We start from the raw sequence: 21,004 nt of genomic DNA, 5'->3' as shown, positions 1-21,004 counted from the left end.
GACTTGTTTATTATTCTTTTTCAAAGAACTACCCACATAACGTGCACAAATGTACCACATGACCTACGATGAGAGAAGCATAAGGAAGCACCACCACCTCTTGCATCACTTTCAAGCGCTGTTGGTGACACCGTGTTATTCAAATAGGCATCTTGTATTTTCGCTCAAGTTTTAAGGAGACAGATGTCTAAAGCTTAACACTCCAAAGTGGACTTAGAATTTCTGTCATAAAATGCTCACGTTAAAAAAGAAACTAAAAGAAGGAAGCCACTCACAAATTCCATTGTAAAATATACGTACGACAAATAAGATGCTGGACTGAGCAGATCACACAAATTCTGCATATCAAGGGAAAAAGTATAAGCCTGACAGTATGCCAAATCCCTGTAATTTACATATTTTGTACTTCAAATCCTCAGAAGTCCAACTCATTTTTCCTGTTCAGTTATTTTCTAGGGAAATCTTTTTCGCTAGTAGCCTTCAAGCCAACACAAGCAGTAACTCACCTGTGTCTGAACCAAAATTATTCTTTTATTCCCACTGATAAACGTATAGATTATGCATCTACTTCTTAAGTCACTTGAGTCTCTCTCAAATCCAGCGTGATGTGGGAGAGACGCCCAGGAGCAGCTATCAATGGCCTATTGGGCTCTCATCAGTCATAGGGGCCCATAAGACAACACAGCCATGGCTACCGCACAAATACTGTACCGTTTGGGCCTGACTCGGAAGGTGAATATCCCTGTTCATTTAAATCACGTGAAGCTTCAGCTGGGACTTGGGGGTATATTATGTTCAGTACTTTAAAACAGAGCTGAACAAAAATAAATCTATTTTGAAGTACAAAATATGTAAATTACAAGAATTTGGCATACTGTCAGGCTTACGCTTTTTCCCTTGATATGCAGAATTTGTGTGAATAAAAACCCGGTTTCATCACCTAGTCCTATGTAAACTACGTAACTGATTTATCGCTACAACACTTTTCTGCTCTTTTAATAGCCGTATTAATCAAAGTATTAACCAAAGCAGCTTTTGAACCAGAGCTTGACTCCTTGTGCTCACACCCCCCCAAACAGTGGAAGGTCCATGTGGCGCTGCCCTCCATGCCCCTGGTTGCTATCGCATGGCAGGACAGTGCCAGGCAGCTGCAGGCAGCTGTAACAGCTCCCTTTTAGTATCATAAAATGGTTCAGGTTAGAAGGGACCTTAAAGATCATTTAGTTCCAACCCCCCTGCCATGGCCAGTGACACCTCCCACTACACCAGGTTGCTCAAAAACCCCATCCAACCTGGTCTCTGCACGCTGGCTTATATGAACGACAGAATGGTGCGGGTGGCAGGGAACTTAAAGACCATCTAGTTCTAACCCCTCTGCCCTGGGCAGGGACACTTCCCACCGGACCAGGCTGCTCAAAGCCTCATCCAGCCTGGCCTTGAACCGCTCCAGGGATCAAGAACTAAGCGTTTACTGTTAATGTACCCCAATGTAGTAGAGTCTTGTTTTGAACTTTCAAACTGGCCAGTCTTTCAGACGCTCCCCTGTCTGGTAAATAAGCATTCTGCAGCTGCCATGCATTTCAGCACAGGAGGCTGTTGGCATCGGGACCTCGGCAGTCACAGGTGGGACCTAACGCGAGGCAGCTCAGCTCAAACCGGTACAGACTGTGCAAGTACCGCTCTTCTAACACAGAACAAGATAAAAAGAGCCAAGGTGCAGCACACCGCTGGGAGGGCCTCAGACGAGGGGCTGCGCGATCCCATCACCCCATCAAAGGGCATCCTCAACCAGGACACACTGAGCAGGAATGCTCGGAGCCTCGCCAGGCACTGCTCTGGCTTTGAAGCATGCACAGGGTGCGAACGCAGCTCGTACGCTGCCTGTTGCGGGCACACGTGAGACTATGCCTGGGTAACAGATAGCAATCCTGACATAAGAAAATTACCATCAGATAATTTTTCTTCCAAATATTTCATTAGACTATGAACCAGTACTCAGGCACGTGTTCAACCTGCATGATGATCTTGCTATTGCTAAATAAAGGCTGCTTGGCAAGGGCTTTGTATTCTCTCTTCTATAATAGCAGCTGAAATGAATTTACCTAACAGGATGGATCTTTCATAGAAATTCTTGTACAAAATTATCAGAATTCACTTACTGAACTTCATGTTTCAATAGCGTAAGAAAAAGTCTGTAAAAAACGTTGCCTCTGTCATTTTAATTCCTCAGACTTCAGAAACTCTTTAAAAGATGAGTGAAGTATTTTAAGAGCATCGGTATACAGAACTAATTTCATCAGTTTCGCAACCATTTTGCAGACTGATAAATACTTTCTTATGCACAAATAAACAGAGCGTGGACTACACGTCAGTACGCTCAGCACTGCCAGAACTCTGCATGTTTATTCTAGGTTCCAGGTTCCATATCTACAATCATCACATTTTTACAGCATTGCCATAAATTCACAATTTGCATGCATGCAACCCAGAACTTCCCTTCATTATTACTGATAAATCATAGGAATGAACTTACTCTCTGATTATTTCTCAAAATCCTTCTTAAAATACCATTACTATTATTTAATTAAAACCGAAATGGCCTTGCAGAACCTAGCTTTTTTGTTCCTAAATCTTGCAAAATTCCTTCAAATGTTAAGATTTACTAAACCTGATTACAACATATTGTGCTTACATAAGCATCATAACAGCTCACAGAGTTGTGGAATTTACTTTGCCCTTCATAAATAAGTAAACTAGCCCTTGAAAAATTAGATAAACTGCAATGAAGACTATAAATTTCATTACAGTGTATCTTTCTTTTGGGGGGGACAGGCAGGTAGGTGAGGCTTATCTATGAACCTCATATGGGAAGCTGCAATACAAACTCTCCTTTCCTGCTGCTGGCTTTTGTCGCAGCTGATCTGTAAGAACAGCTTTCACTATATTTGTATTCTGATGCAAAAAATTATTAACTAATCAAATGATAAATCCATTCAAAAATGCATTTTAAGCATGAATGAGTCATATGCGTTCTCACATAATAAATATGAAACAGACATTATCACAGTATTAGGTGCTTTGGTCCAGCATCTGCCTTTGGATACATACGTCTCATTGCTATGAAAGTCTCTTGGGCTTTTACTAAATAGCAGAATTCTTTCATAATTACAGAGTCAAGTCTGTTGGTTATAATTCCTGTCGGAAAAATGCAACTTACATCCTTACTGATATAAGTTAGGTAATTTCTTTCCGTTTTAAGAATCACTTTTTTTTTTTTAAATTCTTTAAAGGGAGGTATAATTTTTTTCACCCTGCTTGGTATACGGCTTATACTGCATTGGAAGGCTCGAGTGACATCAAAGCTAAAGCCGGGCTTCTGAACAGTCATTGCATTACTCCTGATTATTTTATGCCAGAGCATTCTAGCATCTTTCTAACTGCAGTAAAATATCTGATAAGATAAGGTATTTGTGATCATATCAATAATTTTTCTCATCACACTCCCTGACACAGCCCCGCTCTGTAAGAAGTGCATACGCTACGCTACCTGCCTGTTGGTTAGAACAAACTTCTGAAAATATGTCTTTAGGTCTATGTCTATACTAATTTCAAAGTCACTGTCTTACTTCCTCTTCTCTCTCCTTGTGCAAGTTTGTACATCTTTATAACAACTTCTGATTAATTTATCACATAGTAAAGATTTTAAAAAATCATTATCCTTTTGATCTAAAAATCCTTATATTTCATCTTTAATACGTTCTTTACAGAGGATCTTTCTGGAGAAGTTGCCACGTATGTTCTACTCCTCCGAGACATAACAGCAGAGCTCAAGTAAGACTTCAGGAGCTTCAGATCACATTTAAAATTGTTTGAAAAGTTTTTGTTTGTTAAAAAAACCCTCTTCTTTCATTCTAAGAAAAATGAGAGTACTATTTCAAAACATAAGGCACGAGAAGACTAACAAAAAGGAAATACATAAAACCAATATTTGGAAGAGTCAAAATTTACCATCACAGAAGTGATTTGAAGCATTTCTAACACGCATTTGTTTTGTGAACTAGACTCAAATAAGGAGGGACAAAAGCAGAGAAAATAAAAATATTGATTTCTTCAAATCTTTTTTCTAAGATGATCATTATTTCTGTAAGATGATCTGTTCCTCCATCTTTTTAAGCCATGCAAAGAATTCATCGTATGTAGTAAAAAAAAATAACCCTCACTTTGCACATTCATACTGTAATCTGCTTTACAAAGAGTGCTTTTAAGGCATCATATGTGAAACAAAACTAGGAGATTATCTGGAGCCACATTAAAGTTTTAAACCCAAGGCACTATGCTATATTTTAAAAAAAAACCAAAAAAAAAACCCAAAACCAAAAAAAGGGAGCAAGGGAGAACAAATGGTCTTTCAGGCAAAGACTAGCAAATGCCATATTTTTACCAAGATTGAAAATGATGGGAGAAAAATATGGTGAAAAATACCAGTATAAAAATGAAATACCTAAAAAAAAAAATAATAATTTTAATATAAATTACCAGGGGATTAACCACAGCCATAGAAAGCATACAGCTACCTGGTATAGCTCCTTTATACTTCAACATGTACAATTATTTTTCTTAATGATGCTGACTGTGAAGTCCTCAGAATTATGTTCAAATCCTCCCCCTCCCCCCCAACACCAGCCTTCCACTTAAAGCGCTGCAGTACTGATTGCTCTCGGAACATTTTCTCAGGATCTTTAGCAAAACAGCTGGACTGAGGATAAGATAGAAAACACTGATTATTAATGTCTCCCTGCTGTGGTTATAGGTCAGTCTTCTAACATTTATCATAGGTCTCTTATTTATCTTTTTCTCTTATTAAAAAAAAGGCGCCACACGAATTATCATAATTGTAATCACACCAGACCGCCTTCATCTGCCCTGGTATCTGTGGAAGTAAAATGTAATGAATTAATTCAAACCACCCAAAAATCTGAAAACACAGGAGAAATTCTGCTTTTAAATTAATAAAAATGTTCACTTGAAAAGATTAGATGGCATTCTGTCACCTAGGAGAGCTGACAGAGTGCTCCATCATGTATCGACTGGCCTTACTTCTGGGTAAGGGCATTAAGTCCACAAACAGAGAGCCCCCAGGGGAGAGGACAGTGGGTCCTGACTGAGACAGACGGAAGACAGGCTTGGAGCGTGAGCCAAACCCAAAATTTAGGATTGAACTGGTGGATACCCATCTTCAGAGACTCTTAGGGAAGACAAAGTGTAAGTCAAGAAATAAAGTATCTCAAAGAATAAAAGCTGGCTAAGTATCACAATAGAAGTGGTCTTGAAGTATGCAGTAATTATCCAGAAAATTAGAGCTGGCAAATTAATCTAGACGATCAGGACTTAAGGAGTCTTTGAGCAGCTACTCAGGGATATACTGACAGGACTGGGTAGATAAGGTTTATTATTTCAGTATTTAATACAGAAAATGTAGAGAACTCCACAAAGGAAGGGAACGAACTGAATTATTTACATGTATTGTTAGCTTTAGAAATAACTATGAAATGCATAAAAATGAGAAAGAAAATAGAACTCCAAATATTTGTATCTGCTTCACAAACATATAATACAAATCCAAGTATTCAATTCCTAGCAATCTTGTGGCATTCACTGACACATTAACCCTTCAAGGCCAACGACTTAGAAGGTTTGCTATAGTAAAAGAGGTTATTAAAGTCAGCACCAGCATTTATATACAGGCGAAAACCATCAAAACTTACTCTCTGTGTTGCTATAGAACGCTTTTGAAAAACAGCATACGCACGTGGTCAGTAAAAACGTTTTTGATGGCAGATTACTACTTCCTTGCAAAGGTGTGTTGTTTCATTGGCTGTCCTAAACCTAAGCATTTGATGTGTTCTCTGCAGCCTCCTTGGACTCCTCTTTCCTTTGCACCTCATGTCCTCCTACTTGTTCTCACCCACTCATCTTTTCACACGGCAGGTGACAGTCTTGGCCTTTACCTGATCCCTCCTACCTTCTTTCTATGCATTGTACAAAACTGTTCAAAAACAACTTTTTAGCACAAGTGTTAGTGATGATGTGCTTTACTTAGCAAAAAGAAGTTTAAAAAGGAAAAGAAAAAAAAAGAGCTACAAAAGAAACTCCACTCTGTTAAGCAATTATATCCATTCCCTTGTTTTGTCGTTATTCACACTGAGCAATATAGCTTAAAGCTATAGCATTGTGTGTGAGATACAAAAATAGCATGAATCCTTAAAAATAATTCCCCTCTTTTGAAAGAAAACTGGAAAGAGGAGTAACTTGATTGTAATTCATCTTATTTCAAGTTTACTAAATAGGAGTGTTCTATGGAAAACTGATAAACTCATTTCTTATCTAGTACCACTCAAGTTTTTTTAAAAAGAAACATTTCTTCCCCCCAGGAATCGTGATTACTCATTCTTACAGCTCAGCATCTGAGGAAACAGAAGCTATATTTTCACTCTTGAACGCTAATTTGATGTTGAGAAAAGTCCCTTAACCATTTGTGTGAAAAAATCCAACTGCTACCTTTCAATATTTCTGAATGACAGTCAGGGCTCTAAGCAAACAAATGATGCTCACATATTGTGCCTTGCCTACAGGCATGTTGTTATAATTGAATGATATTATGCCTTCTTACAAGATGGTATCTCAGTTTCAATAGGGCAAACATGGCAAGGAAGTATCAGTTTCCATAGGAGTCTTGAACTTCCTGGCAAATACAATTTCATCAGCTGAAGGGTCCTCCTCTCCGTATCAGCAACGTGCCACTGGAAAGCCTTACAACAACTTGAACAGTCGGCAACTTCTGAGATATTTATAACAACTTCAGAAATCACAAAAGCTATCCTTTCCACTGAACTGTTGCTCAGCTGTAAAATCTGTCCCAGAGAGATGTTATTTGAAGGCCCTCAATAATACAGGCATGATTCTTACTAATTAGAAAGTAAAAAACCTACCAAAACTTCATCTTCCATCTTAGCCTATAAGAAAAGGAGCTCGATAAGCTCATCTTTTCATTTCATTTCCCTGGATAGTTACACTGTGTATTTGGGAGCACCGAGAAAATACCAAAGGACGGAAGATATGAGTTCATATTGGATTTAAATACAGTCCTACACACTCTGTGGTTGAACTGCATCTGTGATATATTCCATGAATCAACTAAGTTTCTTAGAGTCCAGCTGCGTAAATCTCTCTCTCGGACTCCCTCACCTGACCACAGATGGATAGTCACTGTGCAACCCCAGACTTGGGTGGACAGATAGGACAGACAGTACATACAAGCCTAAGGCATTTTTTATATTAGGAAAGGGACCTTGAACTGGATGCCTTGAGAAGCCGGCACAGAGCACATCAACAACTTATTTTATAGTAACTATACCTCTTCTGCAACTTCATTCACAAATAAAACTGCCTCTTCTTCCAACACTACCATTGTTCTGCTGCACCATACTAAGTATCTAGAAACTTGAGTTGATTTTCTCAGTGAGAAATGTGTGATGGCGAGTTTGTACACAACTATAGAGTAAGTGGTGTTAGTTAATGTGTAACAAGCCCAAGTGGACAATGAGGAAATAGCCCCTTTTTAGGACTTGGTTGTTCCAACTACTTATTGATCTCCTGAAAGCAACAGCACCTGAATAATCGAAACTACACACAGCTCTGCTGCCAGTTGTGCAAATTATTCTCCACAAGGCCACTTTTTCTTGACATTGCTTTAAAAACTAAAGAAAGAGGTACCGTTTAGAAGCAGCACCTCTTCCAAAATTCAGTGGTTTTTAGCACAAGAATGTGGAAGATCACAGCAATGGCACCCTCTGGTGACAAACAGTAACACATTATAATGAGATAAATTATTCAGCCTGGAAAAACATTTAGAGTTACTGCTTCATGTAAACCTACTACATGGAAAGCATTCCTACAGCAAGTTGCAAAATGTAGGTGGTTATTTTTAAGAACAATGACAACTAACCTTCAATAGCAGGCAACTTTACTGAAAAGCCAAGTTCTTCAAAATATTCCCGTCTCTCCAGTATCATCGTATCTTCTTTTCACGGGTTCTAGTCTCATCTGATGTTCTTTAACCATCAGATAGAAAAACTACCAATTGAAAAAGTGGTCCTCTATTTCTATCATAGATAGTATTTCATGTTCACATATGGTTAAGATTTCAGCACAGTTTCTGTAGTGCTACCAACAGCTTTTGAGATGTTGAAGAACACTGATGAGAGGTCTGTGAGCCAAAGACTTAGCAGGCGAGTGTTTTGAAAGTGGACGAAGAGCTGCTGGTAAGAAATCTTTCACTTGATTCGAGAGGCAGAACTTCAGCCTTTCTGAAGCACTGCCAATCAACCCCATAGCTTCTTAAGGCAACAATGTCAGAGAGTCAGCAATTTCAAACGCTACAGAAAGACTGAAGGAATATATAAAAGCATTTCCCCTATCAATGTCAAGGAAGGAGATGGTCACAGAATGTATAAAAGCTTAAATTAAGCAGAAAGTTGTCTTTAATCCATGCGAAATGAACTGAAATTAAGAGTAAACAGTTGAATTCCAGATCGCTCCTACAGTACCTGACAGAAGTCCAATTCTGCCCAGAGCTTCTGCAAAAAGCTGAGTCACAAAAAGCCTTTACAGGTAAAAACAAAACTCGGGCTCGTGAATTTGACTTCCTCTCCTCTGATGTAAGGAACGGAACTTATGGCACATCTTTATCATTAACTACTTAAGAACTAAGTAAAAAAAAGAAGTTTTTTAATAACAGAGTAAAGTAATAGTAATCTCTCTTGAAATTCAGTAATTATGGGATTAGTTTTCAACAAGTTCTGTTTATTCTAATATACACATATTAAAACTTTGACATTAAAAAAGCTGAAGTATAGTTCCTTATCCATTTTTGAATAGAAGATGAATTCTATTCTACCTGAATAGAATGTCACGTTTCAACATCACATTGACAATCAATTCAAACACATTGTCTTTGACAAGTTGCCAGATTACCTGAAAAAAACTGTGTGTAGGGTATAAACACAAAGTATATCAAATGAAATATTTAGAAATAGTAATAACACTTGAACAGCCATATACATGAGTAGTTATACACGTATGGGAAACAGGCATTCATTGTATCATCAGAATTTGTTGGTCAGACACAGGCCAAGCTCCATAAATGAAGGGTTGACTAGAAAAAACAGTATGTACCTTGACCTAGTTATGTCCTAATCAGTGAAATACTTAAGTCTTTCTAATTAGGAAGATTATTAATAGTGGAATATGCTACATGAGCAAAGGTGCCAGTATGTGGCTTGACAAATTTAGAGGAGGCTTTTGGAAATATTTCACAGTCTTTTGAAAGGGAAGACAGAAAATAAATTCAGTGTATGGTTTCCTGTGATATGTGCTTCAGTTTACAAGGGAAACGTGAAATACGTTATTTTTTTGTTTCACCATGATAAATTTTGTTAAACACCATGTACAGGCAAACCTGCGAAGGTTTTATCGCTCATCAGACACTCACAATGTGTTTATTACCAAGCTGGATTAACTTTATCAGATACACATCTCTGTTACAGAACGGTATAAAAGGCATTATTCTAACTCGGTTATACTTTGAACAAAGGTGCTGCCGCTTGCCTACCTAGGTGACCTATATCATCTAAGTTGGCTTTGCTAAAACTAATAACTGATGAAATGAATGGTGTGCTCTAATGGAGTTCTTGTTGAACATAGCTTCATCTTTCTGTCCAGTAGATGGGAAGGCTCATAATTAAAGTATTAATTGAAAAATCTCACAGTTATTTTGAGAGATTTTTTTAAAAGCTCTCCATGTTGTGACCTTCACACACTGATGGAGATACAGCTGCACGCAAAAGGTCCTTCCTTATGAATTCAGGAAAAAGGAAGATGACAGCTAGCCTCAGCAGTTATGAAACCCAGCTGCTGAGGTATTTTCCAGGTAGCCTTAATTCACCAGCCTATATTTCTGTTTTCCTCAGTTTCATGGCTAAATATCGGATTTCATTTCCCAGGTCTCAATTCCTCATTGCCTTTGTTCATGCAATTATTTAGGGGCCATTCATATAATCTAAAAAAGTCACTCTGAAGAGAGAATGTAAAACAGGACACAGCTTCAGCCAGGTCCTTGGATGGTATACGGAGAAAAAGCCCAATGATCAAGGCCCAGCAGCCAGGGTGCGGCACAGACTGTGGCAGAGGTACTGAGATCACCGACACCTCAGAGAAATGACAATTTTACAGACACTGAAGCCCTGACTCAAATGAATGGGCAAGCAGATTACAGACATCCATGGTATAAGACTTCACCACACCACGCGCAAGACATTTTCCTTTTTATTTATTTATTTATTTATTAACACTCCATCCATTTCTCCTATAATCAGGAGGGCTAGAAATACATATATCTCTGGGAAAATAAAACCTGAGATCCTGGTACACATCTCTCCAGCCAACACTGAACTGAATGGGAAATCTAATGGCTGCCGAATAGCTGAATGCTGCTTACAAGCAACTGAATGTCAAGATGGCATTTTTTTATCCTTTTAGGCCACCAAAGCAGAGCTGTCACCATTGCCACATCTGCATCCTGGCTCTCTTCGAATATCACCAAACACTCTGTTCCAGATAGTATCTATTTAGCTCTTTAAATACACCTGATATGTTTAGCACTGCTTCTGTCACATCATCCTGCTGGACCTACACTACAGTTTTATTGCGTTACATTAAAATTGTAACAAAAGTTTAAGATTTTATATACTGTCATTTCATATTGTCTTCCACAAGGCTATAAAATTTACTGGTACCACATATCCATATTTTGTCCTTAACCTCATCATCTAGCCTCCCCCTGCACTGAATGCATAAGCCATTTACCTGGACAAAATTATAGTTGATGTGTAGTTAAGTCTTTAAAAGTCGTTCCTGCTAGTCAATTCCCTCATTAGGAAACCACTTCCTATCAGAAGTGCCCTCAGGTTTTGAGAGCACATCAAAATTGGATCCACTTAAGCAACCGAGCTTTGATACTGTGCTTAATGACTTTCTAAATTTGTCATTTACAAAGTACTTTACAAGCCTTCCTAAAGAAGAGATGAAGTATGCCCATGCACGAGCTAACCTCCCAAGCACGCCCTCTTAAGAAGTCTAGTTGATGTATGACGTATGCGATTCCATTTTCTGAGTATATGACATTTCATTTAAATCTCATCATTTCCTTAGGACCATCTGGACACTTTCTCAGCTATGAACAGATCGTACGACTGTGGCAGCTCTTCCTCTCTTCTCTTTCATATCTGTCCCTGCTGCTGTTTCCAAGCTACCTGGGCTGATCTGGGAGGGAAATGGGCACAATGTTCCCAAACAGCACTAAAAGCTGAAATTAGCACTCTACTATGCAATATACAGGAAGTCTACAGCTTCCCTGCTTCTTCCTGTACACAAAACATAGATATATTACCTCAAAATGATAAGGGAATGTTACCTTTCCCCCCCCAATTAAAGACTACGCAGATCTGCTCCAACTGCATCGCCGCTGTTTAAACACCCCATTTTAACAAACAAAGTATTTCCCATAGGCAAAATTGGATATTGCTTAGTGGAAATATTTAGGAAGCAAGCTTAATCTCCCACTTTTTTAACCCAAACAGAATTCTGTCACCAGGAAGGTTAAAACCGTCTACTTTCAAACTGCTCTTACCACTCCGAGACAGTAGCATGCATACAACAAAGCCAAAATCTTCTCAAGAGTAGAACCACAATTTCACCATAATCTTTTCTGCAAATTACTAAGTGTGAAATAGAAAGCTGAGTAAAAATTAAAGTAATAAAATATTGAGAACAACACATCAAAATTAAAACAGTAAAAATAAGAAAATAAACTCTTTGGCTGTCATCTGTCTGGTGCCTCTTGGTAAACTCCTGTGATGCAGTAGTATCTTTTTCATTGTAAATCTAAATCTGTTTTTTAACAACATCCCAGGAAAAGCCCGGATTATGCTCCTCATAAAATTGAAGCAATAATACAATACGAGGTCAGTTTGAATTATGGGGTGGGTTTTGCTTGTTTTTTTAAGATTTACTTTACACATGCATTTGAGAAATTACTCTATGAAATCACCACTGAAAACTTTATACCACGAAAAAAGAAGTAAAATATAATTTCCCTATTTTTTCATAAGATTCTATCAGAAGCACCACATACAAATATATATTCTCATATTTTATCTTACAATTTTCCTGACTTCATTTTACATTATTCATGGTACTCTGTTTTTTTTGTAGTAAGTGATATACGCACATAGTACTGTCTGGTATTCAAACTTTCTAATTACTACAATAAAAACCACCAAAGTAATGCAGAAAAAATAACAGAATTCATTGTTACCAATATGTCTAGCATAGCAAATATTGATGGATATTGAACCTGAAAATATCTGCGAAGCATCCTACAACACTTTTCCATGGGACCTGAATCCTCACACCTGACACTGGAGACAGGCTAGCTCCAGTGGAGGAGGGAAGATCTCCCAGAAGAAAGGGAGCTGACGTGAGGAAAGGGAAAGTGCACGGCACTACTGGATTCAACGTCAGGACTCTCCAGGTTCATTCCAGTAATGCACCACTTTTCCACACCTCACCAGGTACAGCTGGGCTATCACCATAGAAATGGACCCATGCATACAAAATTATTTGCTTTTCATAGGCATTATCTACAAAGGGCTACCAAAATCACAGTGGTTTATTCAGATTCCTTTAAAGCATACACACAGATAACCACAGCGCGACCTTGAACTATTTCCCTTGTTTTGCTGAAGTTTGAGATGGCTTTATTTCTTCCCATTCATTCTTGTCTTGCTGCTCAATTCAAAATCACCACTAGTAAGATAAAAGCATTCCTTGATCATCTTTTTTCATCTGACATTATTTTAATAATGTCATTTCAGTCCTGGAAGTTCTCCTCCTCCCCCAAGACATGCTTTTTTTCTTTTCTGACACACAAACGCAAAACAGAAACATCTCGTTTGATATTATAACATCAGAGTAGAAACCTCACGATAAACATTTTATGTTATGCCCCTTCTACCAGTGATATTATCCATTACATACAATAATGGTACTAATACAAAAAGTGTCACGGTAACAACCTTCTACCAAATAAAAAAAGTCACCAGCACCATTCCAGATGTTTTCTCTTTCACAACAGGAGAACTAACGCGATCTAAACTCCTACCAAACAGAAAGCCCTCCTTGCGGATTCTCTTTGGGTCTATCAGTTGATTTCAGCACTCTGAAATTGCTGAGATCTGCTCTGAGTTTACATGCTATTTTTCTGTTTTGTTTTCTTCTACCTAGGATTATGTTTTCTTTTACGTATTACTGTTTTGCTCAGCTTTTCACTCGAATTTGTCTAATGTCGGTTGAGTTTAATTCGCCTCCCTAACAGCCTGGAACTGCTCATTCAATAAGAGTGAAGGAAGGAAAAGAGATCTGTTGCAAAAGCATTCTGCACATCAAGTCTCCTTAATTATGACCACTCTTTTTTCATGAATTCTTAAATTAAAAGTTACTTTACAACAGGTTTTGTATTTTCGAGAAGAACATAATTTTCAACTCAAAAAAAATAAGAACAACTGTTCCACTTTAAAAAAAGAAAAAAAATAGCCCTGGATGAGTACTTGCTTCAAGGTAACTACCCGAACACAATCAGCACCAAAACTTCACTCTGGAAATAGGAATACTGGAGGCTTAGGAAAGAACACATGACAACTGATGACAAACGCTACTTTTGAAAAGTTTTTTGTGATGTTTTGGAATAAACACCAACAGGATTTAATAAAAGGAAAGAGAAATAATCATTCAGGAACTCTCTGAGTTCCTGTCTACAGGAACCTACGCTCTGTACCTGTGGGTCCCCACAAACAATTTTTTTCTACACAGCTGGCACATGACATCAGAGATGAGCCGTGTTTCTAACTGACTTTTTACATCTGTATGTATCACAGAAAGATTCATTTACTTAAATCTCACAACTCAATATATCATGTTGAGTAACAATTTGGTGGCAGATTTGCTGTTATATACTCATATTGCTGTGCCTAAAGAAGAGACAGACAGATCGAGACAGTAGTAGAAGCTGCAAGATGTGATAAGAATTTAGAGCCTAATCAGACTTGTGAAAGAAAAAGTGTTGCTTTTGTTAATAAGCTGTTTTGTTAGGAAGAATTTTAGTATATCAAGTAAAACATTGAATTGAAATAAGTTTCCATTATTTCAATTTATCTACAAGCATTTTAAACCTGCTAATATTTCAAGGCTCACAGAATTCTAATTTATGATAAAATTAAATCACACTAAATCTAAAAATACAGAAAATGGTCATAAGCTTTGTGAATGGATTTGAATGGGAACAAAATCATATTGTTAGAGCAATTTTTAAAAATTAAGCCTCCTCTGGGCTACTTAGAGATGTACTAAAAGTGACAAAATAGATCTAATATTATAAGAAAAGTGAGAGCTATGGTTTGTTGCCTTTTTTTTTTTTTTTAAGTGCAATAATACAAATTGTAAAAGCATCTCAAAATTAAAAAAGAATTAAATCACCTTTTGGAGCTGAACACAATGGTTAAACTGTATCAGGGGAAAAAGTTGCAACAGTACTTTAAATAAATTCAGTAGTCTATGCATCATGAGTTCCTTCTAATATTGCTAGGCATAAATGGATAAAATCTCACCCCAAGAAATGTCTTGTTTTATGCCAGTATCCTGCAAATCTGAAACCCTGTATCAGAGAGCAAATTTCTCTTGAAGTATAGATTCTTGTTACCTCCTCTTCAAGACGAATACCTAGCAGGTTATTGATCTGCTTCTGAAGGACACAGTGTTTATTATGTAGGAAACCACTGCTGGGCACAAGCGTGAGAAATTAATGCTGGTTTGGTAAGTGTCCACACTGTGGTGCTGAACCAGTGGGGCAACTGTCAATCTATATGATAATGCATCCCAAAACTTCATAAAATCACTGATGTGAAGCAGCATTGATTTTTGAGCTAACCAGGATTTGTGAGAGAGTAAAACTAAAAAGTTTACTGAAGTTAACACCTCTGTGTATATAATAGTTGCTTCATTATTGTATTATTTTTTTTTAAACAACCAAACATACAGAAACCCTTATCACAAAACCCTTTCCAAGGAAAAATGCATTCCACATACTGGTTTGTTTCTTGCGTGCTGTTTGATCACATCCTTCTTTCTCTTATTAACATCATTGTTAGAAAAATTACCTATTCACAATGGATTCACTGCACTGTATTTCCAATTACTTAATAATTCACTTCTTAGGAGGAAAACAAAAAGCATACAAACAGACTCTTCCTTTCATCAGTGTCTGCAACAGTATGTATGAAAGTAGGCCCTGAAATTAAATGTTCTCAGACAAAAGGTGTGGCACAGTGGCTTCTACTGAAATGGAGACCGTCACCTTCAGACAAGTGAATTCGTGCTACAGAAATGAATCCCAATCGTTCCGTAATGCCATAATTTAATTAGTGACGCTTTTTATTTGAAATTATGCACAGTACCACTATCAAAACTATAGTAAAGTCAATGGAAGTTGTCGTATTTCCTGTCAATGTCATTATTAAAAATAAAAAGGTAAAACCAATTGATCAGTCACCGATTCTTTTTAAAATACAGTCTTCCTTGTATGCACCATTATAAGTAAATATACACTTCCTCTTTGGTTTTGATGAAGAAATGTATCCTGCTATGCCTACGGAGAGGAGAGATTGCTTGAAGATTCAATTTAAATCAACAAAAAAAGACTGCTGTTACAAGCAAAATCAATTGCACTTTTCTAAACTTTTTTCTATCAATATAAAAACTGTAATTCAGTTTTGCCTTGTTTGCTTTGACAAGCAGTTGCTCGTGTTTCTAGTGCCTGGCATACCGGCTCTGCTGAAACCGAGACAACTGCCAGTAGGTATACAGAGGAGCCTAAAATAAACATCTAAACCCAATAAAAATGCAACAGATTTCATTTTATCACAAGTAATGTGAGTAGCAGAGAGCGGGTTTCATTAGCTGGTATCAGCTGCCTGAATAGTTGCTCTGAGGGTATAATGTTAGGGAGATTCCTCATCACCGTCTCAGAACAGCAAGTATCAAACCCTTAGTTGGTATTTTAACTAAGTTGAGTTTGCACCTTCATCACCCTATAGGATGGAGGACAAGCTCCTGCAGATCCATTTTCACTATTTTTCCTCTGCAGTTTAATTTAAAAATATGTGAGCACAAAAAAGTCCCCAGGTAAAAATGTTTAGCTGATACATATGAAGAACACAAACGTGGGTTATATGCATTTGAAAGGAGAGCTGCGTTAACGCAGTTTACTCTGCGAATCAACCAGTGTCTAGGTGTTTTATCACAAATGGCTGTTGCACTGTCTAAAGTCTCATTCCTCTGACTTTAACAAACTACACCAAAGAGAAGTGCTCTGCCTCAGTCTGATGCATAGGTTTGCTTTCTAAGAGCCCCCCAATACTTACCAATAAGCAAACAGAAAATTAATATTTGTTTTGGGGGTTTTTTTGTGTTTGTTTGTTTGTTTTTTTTTTTTTATAACCTCAAAAACATGAAAAACCCCAGAAAACTGAGTCTGATTGTCACAAATTAGCACCATTGTTACAGCTACCAGCATACTGTAGATCATTAATATTACTTCAAGCTGTGTATAAAAATCGCATACGAGAAACTATTTCTCTTAAGAAATTTCTTTCTGCTTCTCGTCATTAAATTTAATTTAATGTAATCTAAGCACAAACTTCCGTGAAAGATGATTGTATTGTGTGGAAAGTAAATCGTAAGATAAAACATGATATATATTATATGATATACATGTAATAGAGTTTCCTGACACTGATGATAAAAAAAAAACCCCAACGCTGAAGAGCAGCTTTAGTCAAACTGCGAAATAAAAGTGAAAAATTCATCTTTAAAAGAATACTTATATATTTTTAAGTATGATCACATTCTCATACATGTGCATTATGAATATATTGAAGAAAGAGGCCTACCGTTTTCCTCATCTGACTTGTTCTCATTGTCGGAGTCAGTAAGTGTGAGCGCTGAGTTTTCTCGACTTGACAGACCGGAACTTCGCCTGGATTTGATCCCTCTTCCCCACAGGCGGATGGCATGCTCCGGAGACATTCCTCCCTCCGTGTCGGAGTCAGCATCGGAGCCGGTGCTCAAGGAATAGCCTTGATGGAGTATTCCTATGTCTGAGCAGTAGCCGCTTCGATGGGGAGAGGGCTCACAGATTCCTAGTTCTGCAAGGGTAAAGTTTGTTCCTAGAGGGCAATCAAAAAAAAAAAAGAAAAAGATAAATAATTTAAAAGCTAGGGGATTTATTTTAAGTTTGAAAATAGCAGACCTTCTTAATTTCTCTTAATTATGCTGTATGCCAAGCCTTCGTAATGAATTACATACAGAGATCTCTGGTGCACAGATCTAGTAAGACTAAACTAAAAGGTATTGAATATAGTTAAAATGGATGAAATACACAAAACAAAGGTAGGAAAGGTATCTAAATTTTATGTTACTATTTTGGCCCCAAACAATAAATCGCTTGGGTATGTGACTAATGTAAAGCTCATGATAAATCCTAAAGACATGACCTGCTTTATTATGTATCTAACCTTTTATTTGTAGGACCAGAACATGATCTTTGAAACTGAGGATTTGGTTACTCAAAAAGATGAATTTTTCCTTATGAAGTGAATTTTCTCATACATGAGTCTTCCATACAGATAGGATTTTTAATTCTAATTTTCATATGATTTCCTATTTCATAGAAAATAAACACTTATTTGGGAAAACAGAGTTTACACATCAGGATGACTTGAAAGAATGCAAACCTATCAGCGATGCAACATGAAACCTTGTCACCAGTTTTGCACTTTTACATTCGGTGAGATTGGTGGTTTAATATCTGCTATAGAAATCAAGACAGACCTCATAATCATTGCAATTGTTTTCTACCTTTTTTCACCATATTCAAGAAGAAAGTGCGCACACCAAATCAGGAGGTCACTGCGTTTAGAGGCAAAACTTTCAGGAACAATGTCAAAACATAACGATTCAGTGGACAAAGTCTCATACATTTTTAAAGCAGACGGAGTCCCCCAGGGTTCTCAGAAAGTATAGACTTACTGGCTGATTTCTGCTTATGTATTTGTATTCTACAGTAATGAACAGGATGGTAAAAAAAAATACAGGGAAATATTCACTGGTCTCTAAAGTTTTCAAAGGTTTTGAAAAGCAAAGTGATTTTAGCTTCCTTACATTGTGCTAAAAATGAAGAACAAAGACAGACTGAAGTCATTGTCAGTATAACTGCCAATCATTTAATTATTTTCTTAATTCACAGGGGAACTAAATCTGTGGTCTGTGTTTCTAAAATGGTAGTTTTATTTTGTCCAAAAGCAGTTTATATTTTTTCCTCTTCCTCTACATATTTATCAGGATGAAGCTCTACAGTGGAAGTTCATACACTAAATAAAAAAAACACACTTAAGTGTCTTCTACTCATAAGATGTTAACTGGATTTTTTTTTTTTTTTAAAGCATTACAACTCCTTTTCACAGATTAAATCGGTCTGGTTCATCCATCAGCCCGCTCCAGTCTCACACCTAGCCGTTAAAGTATTTTTTTGGATATGGGATGTATGCACATATCTACACAAAGTAAAACTGGGCCATACTTAACATTCATTCCTAGATATCACCAATTAAAGGAAGGTGATCGACTTCTACTGGAAGACTACTGTGGGTCTTCACCCAGCAAGAGCTAGACAGCAACACGGAGCGTGGCGAGAGGGAGGAGACTGCGCTCTCTCACCCCCAGGACAACCAGGACACAGGCCAGCAGCAAGAGAGTGGCCAACAGCATCAGGTACAGAAGCATCACCGACTGGATGCTTCTAAAGAAATGAAGCGTTTAGTGGCAATGTTTAAAAGGAATATAAAAAGGCTGACATTAAAAAAGTCAGCTTGCTCATCAACACCAAATAAACCCGAACCCTCCTAGTTAGCAGCGTATTTTAACCTGCCTTCTAATATTTATTCCAGTAATCAGAAATTTTGTGGTTTAGTCAAAAGCAATGAACTGAAGAGACCTAAAAATGAGCTTCTCAAGTGCACTTCAGTCAAGAGATTTTTTGCCTTTTTTTTTAAATAAGAGCTCTATCATGACAGATGAAACAACGTTAACTTTTAAAGAAAATGTAAATTTTAGTCACGTGTAATTTCAGTAGAAGACATTTCAAAAAAACAGCTTGATTGATTAGTTTTGTTTTAGCCATATTATCGAACTAACCTTAGACTCATTTAAAAAAAAAACAAACATGTCAAAATCAACCCAAAATATAAAATACATATAAAAAAGGGAGTGAACTGAAGCCTACTAGCCCCACACTTTCTGACCTACACAGAGTGCATGCTGACATTAGATACATGCTAAAAGTACCAAACTCATCATGAAAGTGAAGGTTTTTGTTTCCTTGTTTGCTGATGGCATAAATTTCTACAAAGACACACCAATTATGAATATATTAGCTTAAATAAGTTGGTTTACATACAGAATAAAACATTTTAATGATATTCTGTGGGTTTTAACAGCCATTATAAGCCCAGATGATTTCACTCTGATTAGCATCCTGTTTCGACGTCAAAATCTGCCTATAACATCTGATGCAAAATGCAATCTTCAGAGAAATTCATTCTTACTTTATTTGTCTGAGGAAAATGGCAAAGGCACTGAAAGGGGAAGGAAAATATTGTATTCACAGAATTCATTCATTCATTTTGAGTTTTATTATTTGGGAACTTGGCATCTTCCAGAAACGTGGAGAAAAAGATCTGAAAACTGACCAAATTTAAAAAAGTTGAGAAGAGGATCAGATCAGCTCAAGAACACAAATGGAATCAGCCTCTGAGCCTCTGGGAAAGGATTTTCTGTGCTGCTTCTCAGAAATCTCCTTACAGTCTTATTACAGAAAGTCTCAAGCATCCTAATGACAGACATGAAATATTCTAGACATTTCCATCTCTAGCAAAACAATGTTTTTGTCTCGTAGACTCTAAATTACTTTTATTTATTAATTTTCAGTGTTTGCTTCTGCAAAATATTATTTGAGAGTGTTCTGTAAGGTAGCATGTAATAGCAGAATCACTTGTCCTTGGATAACCATGGATCTCCACATAAGAACATATTTTGGAAATGTTTTTCACATATATATATATACACACACACACATAGATCTTATATACGCATACATAAAAGCATTTTTCAGATATATATTTTCTATTTTAATATATAAAAATGTATCTATATAAAATGTATCTCTCTATATATATTACACTTCCTGCTATCTTCATAGCCCTTAATTTACTGTAAAATCTGAGGAAGAGGAGACAGAAACACTATAGTTATGTTTTCTAGACCTTTTCTTGATCTGGATCATATTCTCCTACGTGCCTCGTTTCCCTAAAATGAAACTGTCCACATCTCTTGAATAACATATTAACTGCTTTCACTAGTATAATATTCTCTTATTTGCTCAGCCATTATTGCGCATTAAAGCATTAATGGCATTAGTAGACCACCCTTGTAAATTCACACAGAGGATAAACACAGTTCTGGATGCAGAGAAATCATTTATCCAATAATTCATAGCAGAAAGGCCCCTACTATCACTTGCAAATAAAGTATAGTCTCACAATAATGAGAAAATATCTAACTCATTTCACAGCCACTCATATTGGCAGAATACTCCACATGGGATCCCGATGACAGAAAGGTCACCAAGATCAATGCAGCCTTCCTCACCCCCACTGCCAGTAGAAATTACAGCACCTATGAGCTGGAGCAAGGAAATACAGACACAGTCTGGCCTGGG

General features: G+C 37.2%; 1 protein-coding gene across 1 annotated transcript in view; it reads right to left on the bottom strand.

The window, feature by feature from the left end:
- TENM2 (teneurin transmembrane protein 2) overlaps positions 1-21,004 on the bottom strand; it is a 1,855,021-nt gene that overhangs the window by 459,218 nt on the left and 1,374,799 nt on the right. Inside the window, exon 18 of the mRNA XM_054217271.1 lies at positions 17,121-17,396. Coding sequence (XP_054073246.1) covers positions 17,121-17,396 — 276 coding nt within the window. The remainder of the gene's footprint in view (positions 1-17,120; positions 17,397-21,004) is intronic.

Source organism: Rissa tridactyla, chromosome 11 (genome assembly GCF_028500815.1).
Source record: "Rissa tridactyla isolate bRisTri1 chromosome 11, bRisTri1.patW.cur.20221130, whole genome shotgun sequence".
In the NCBI taxonomy this organism is placed as follows: domain Eukaryota; kingdom Metazoa; phylum Chordata; class Aves; order Charadriiformes; family Laridae; genus Rissa; species Rissa tridactyla.
This window is presented reverse-complemented; position numbering and strand designations above follow the sequence as displayed.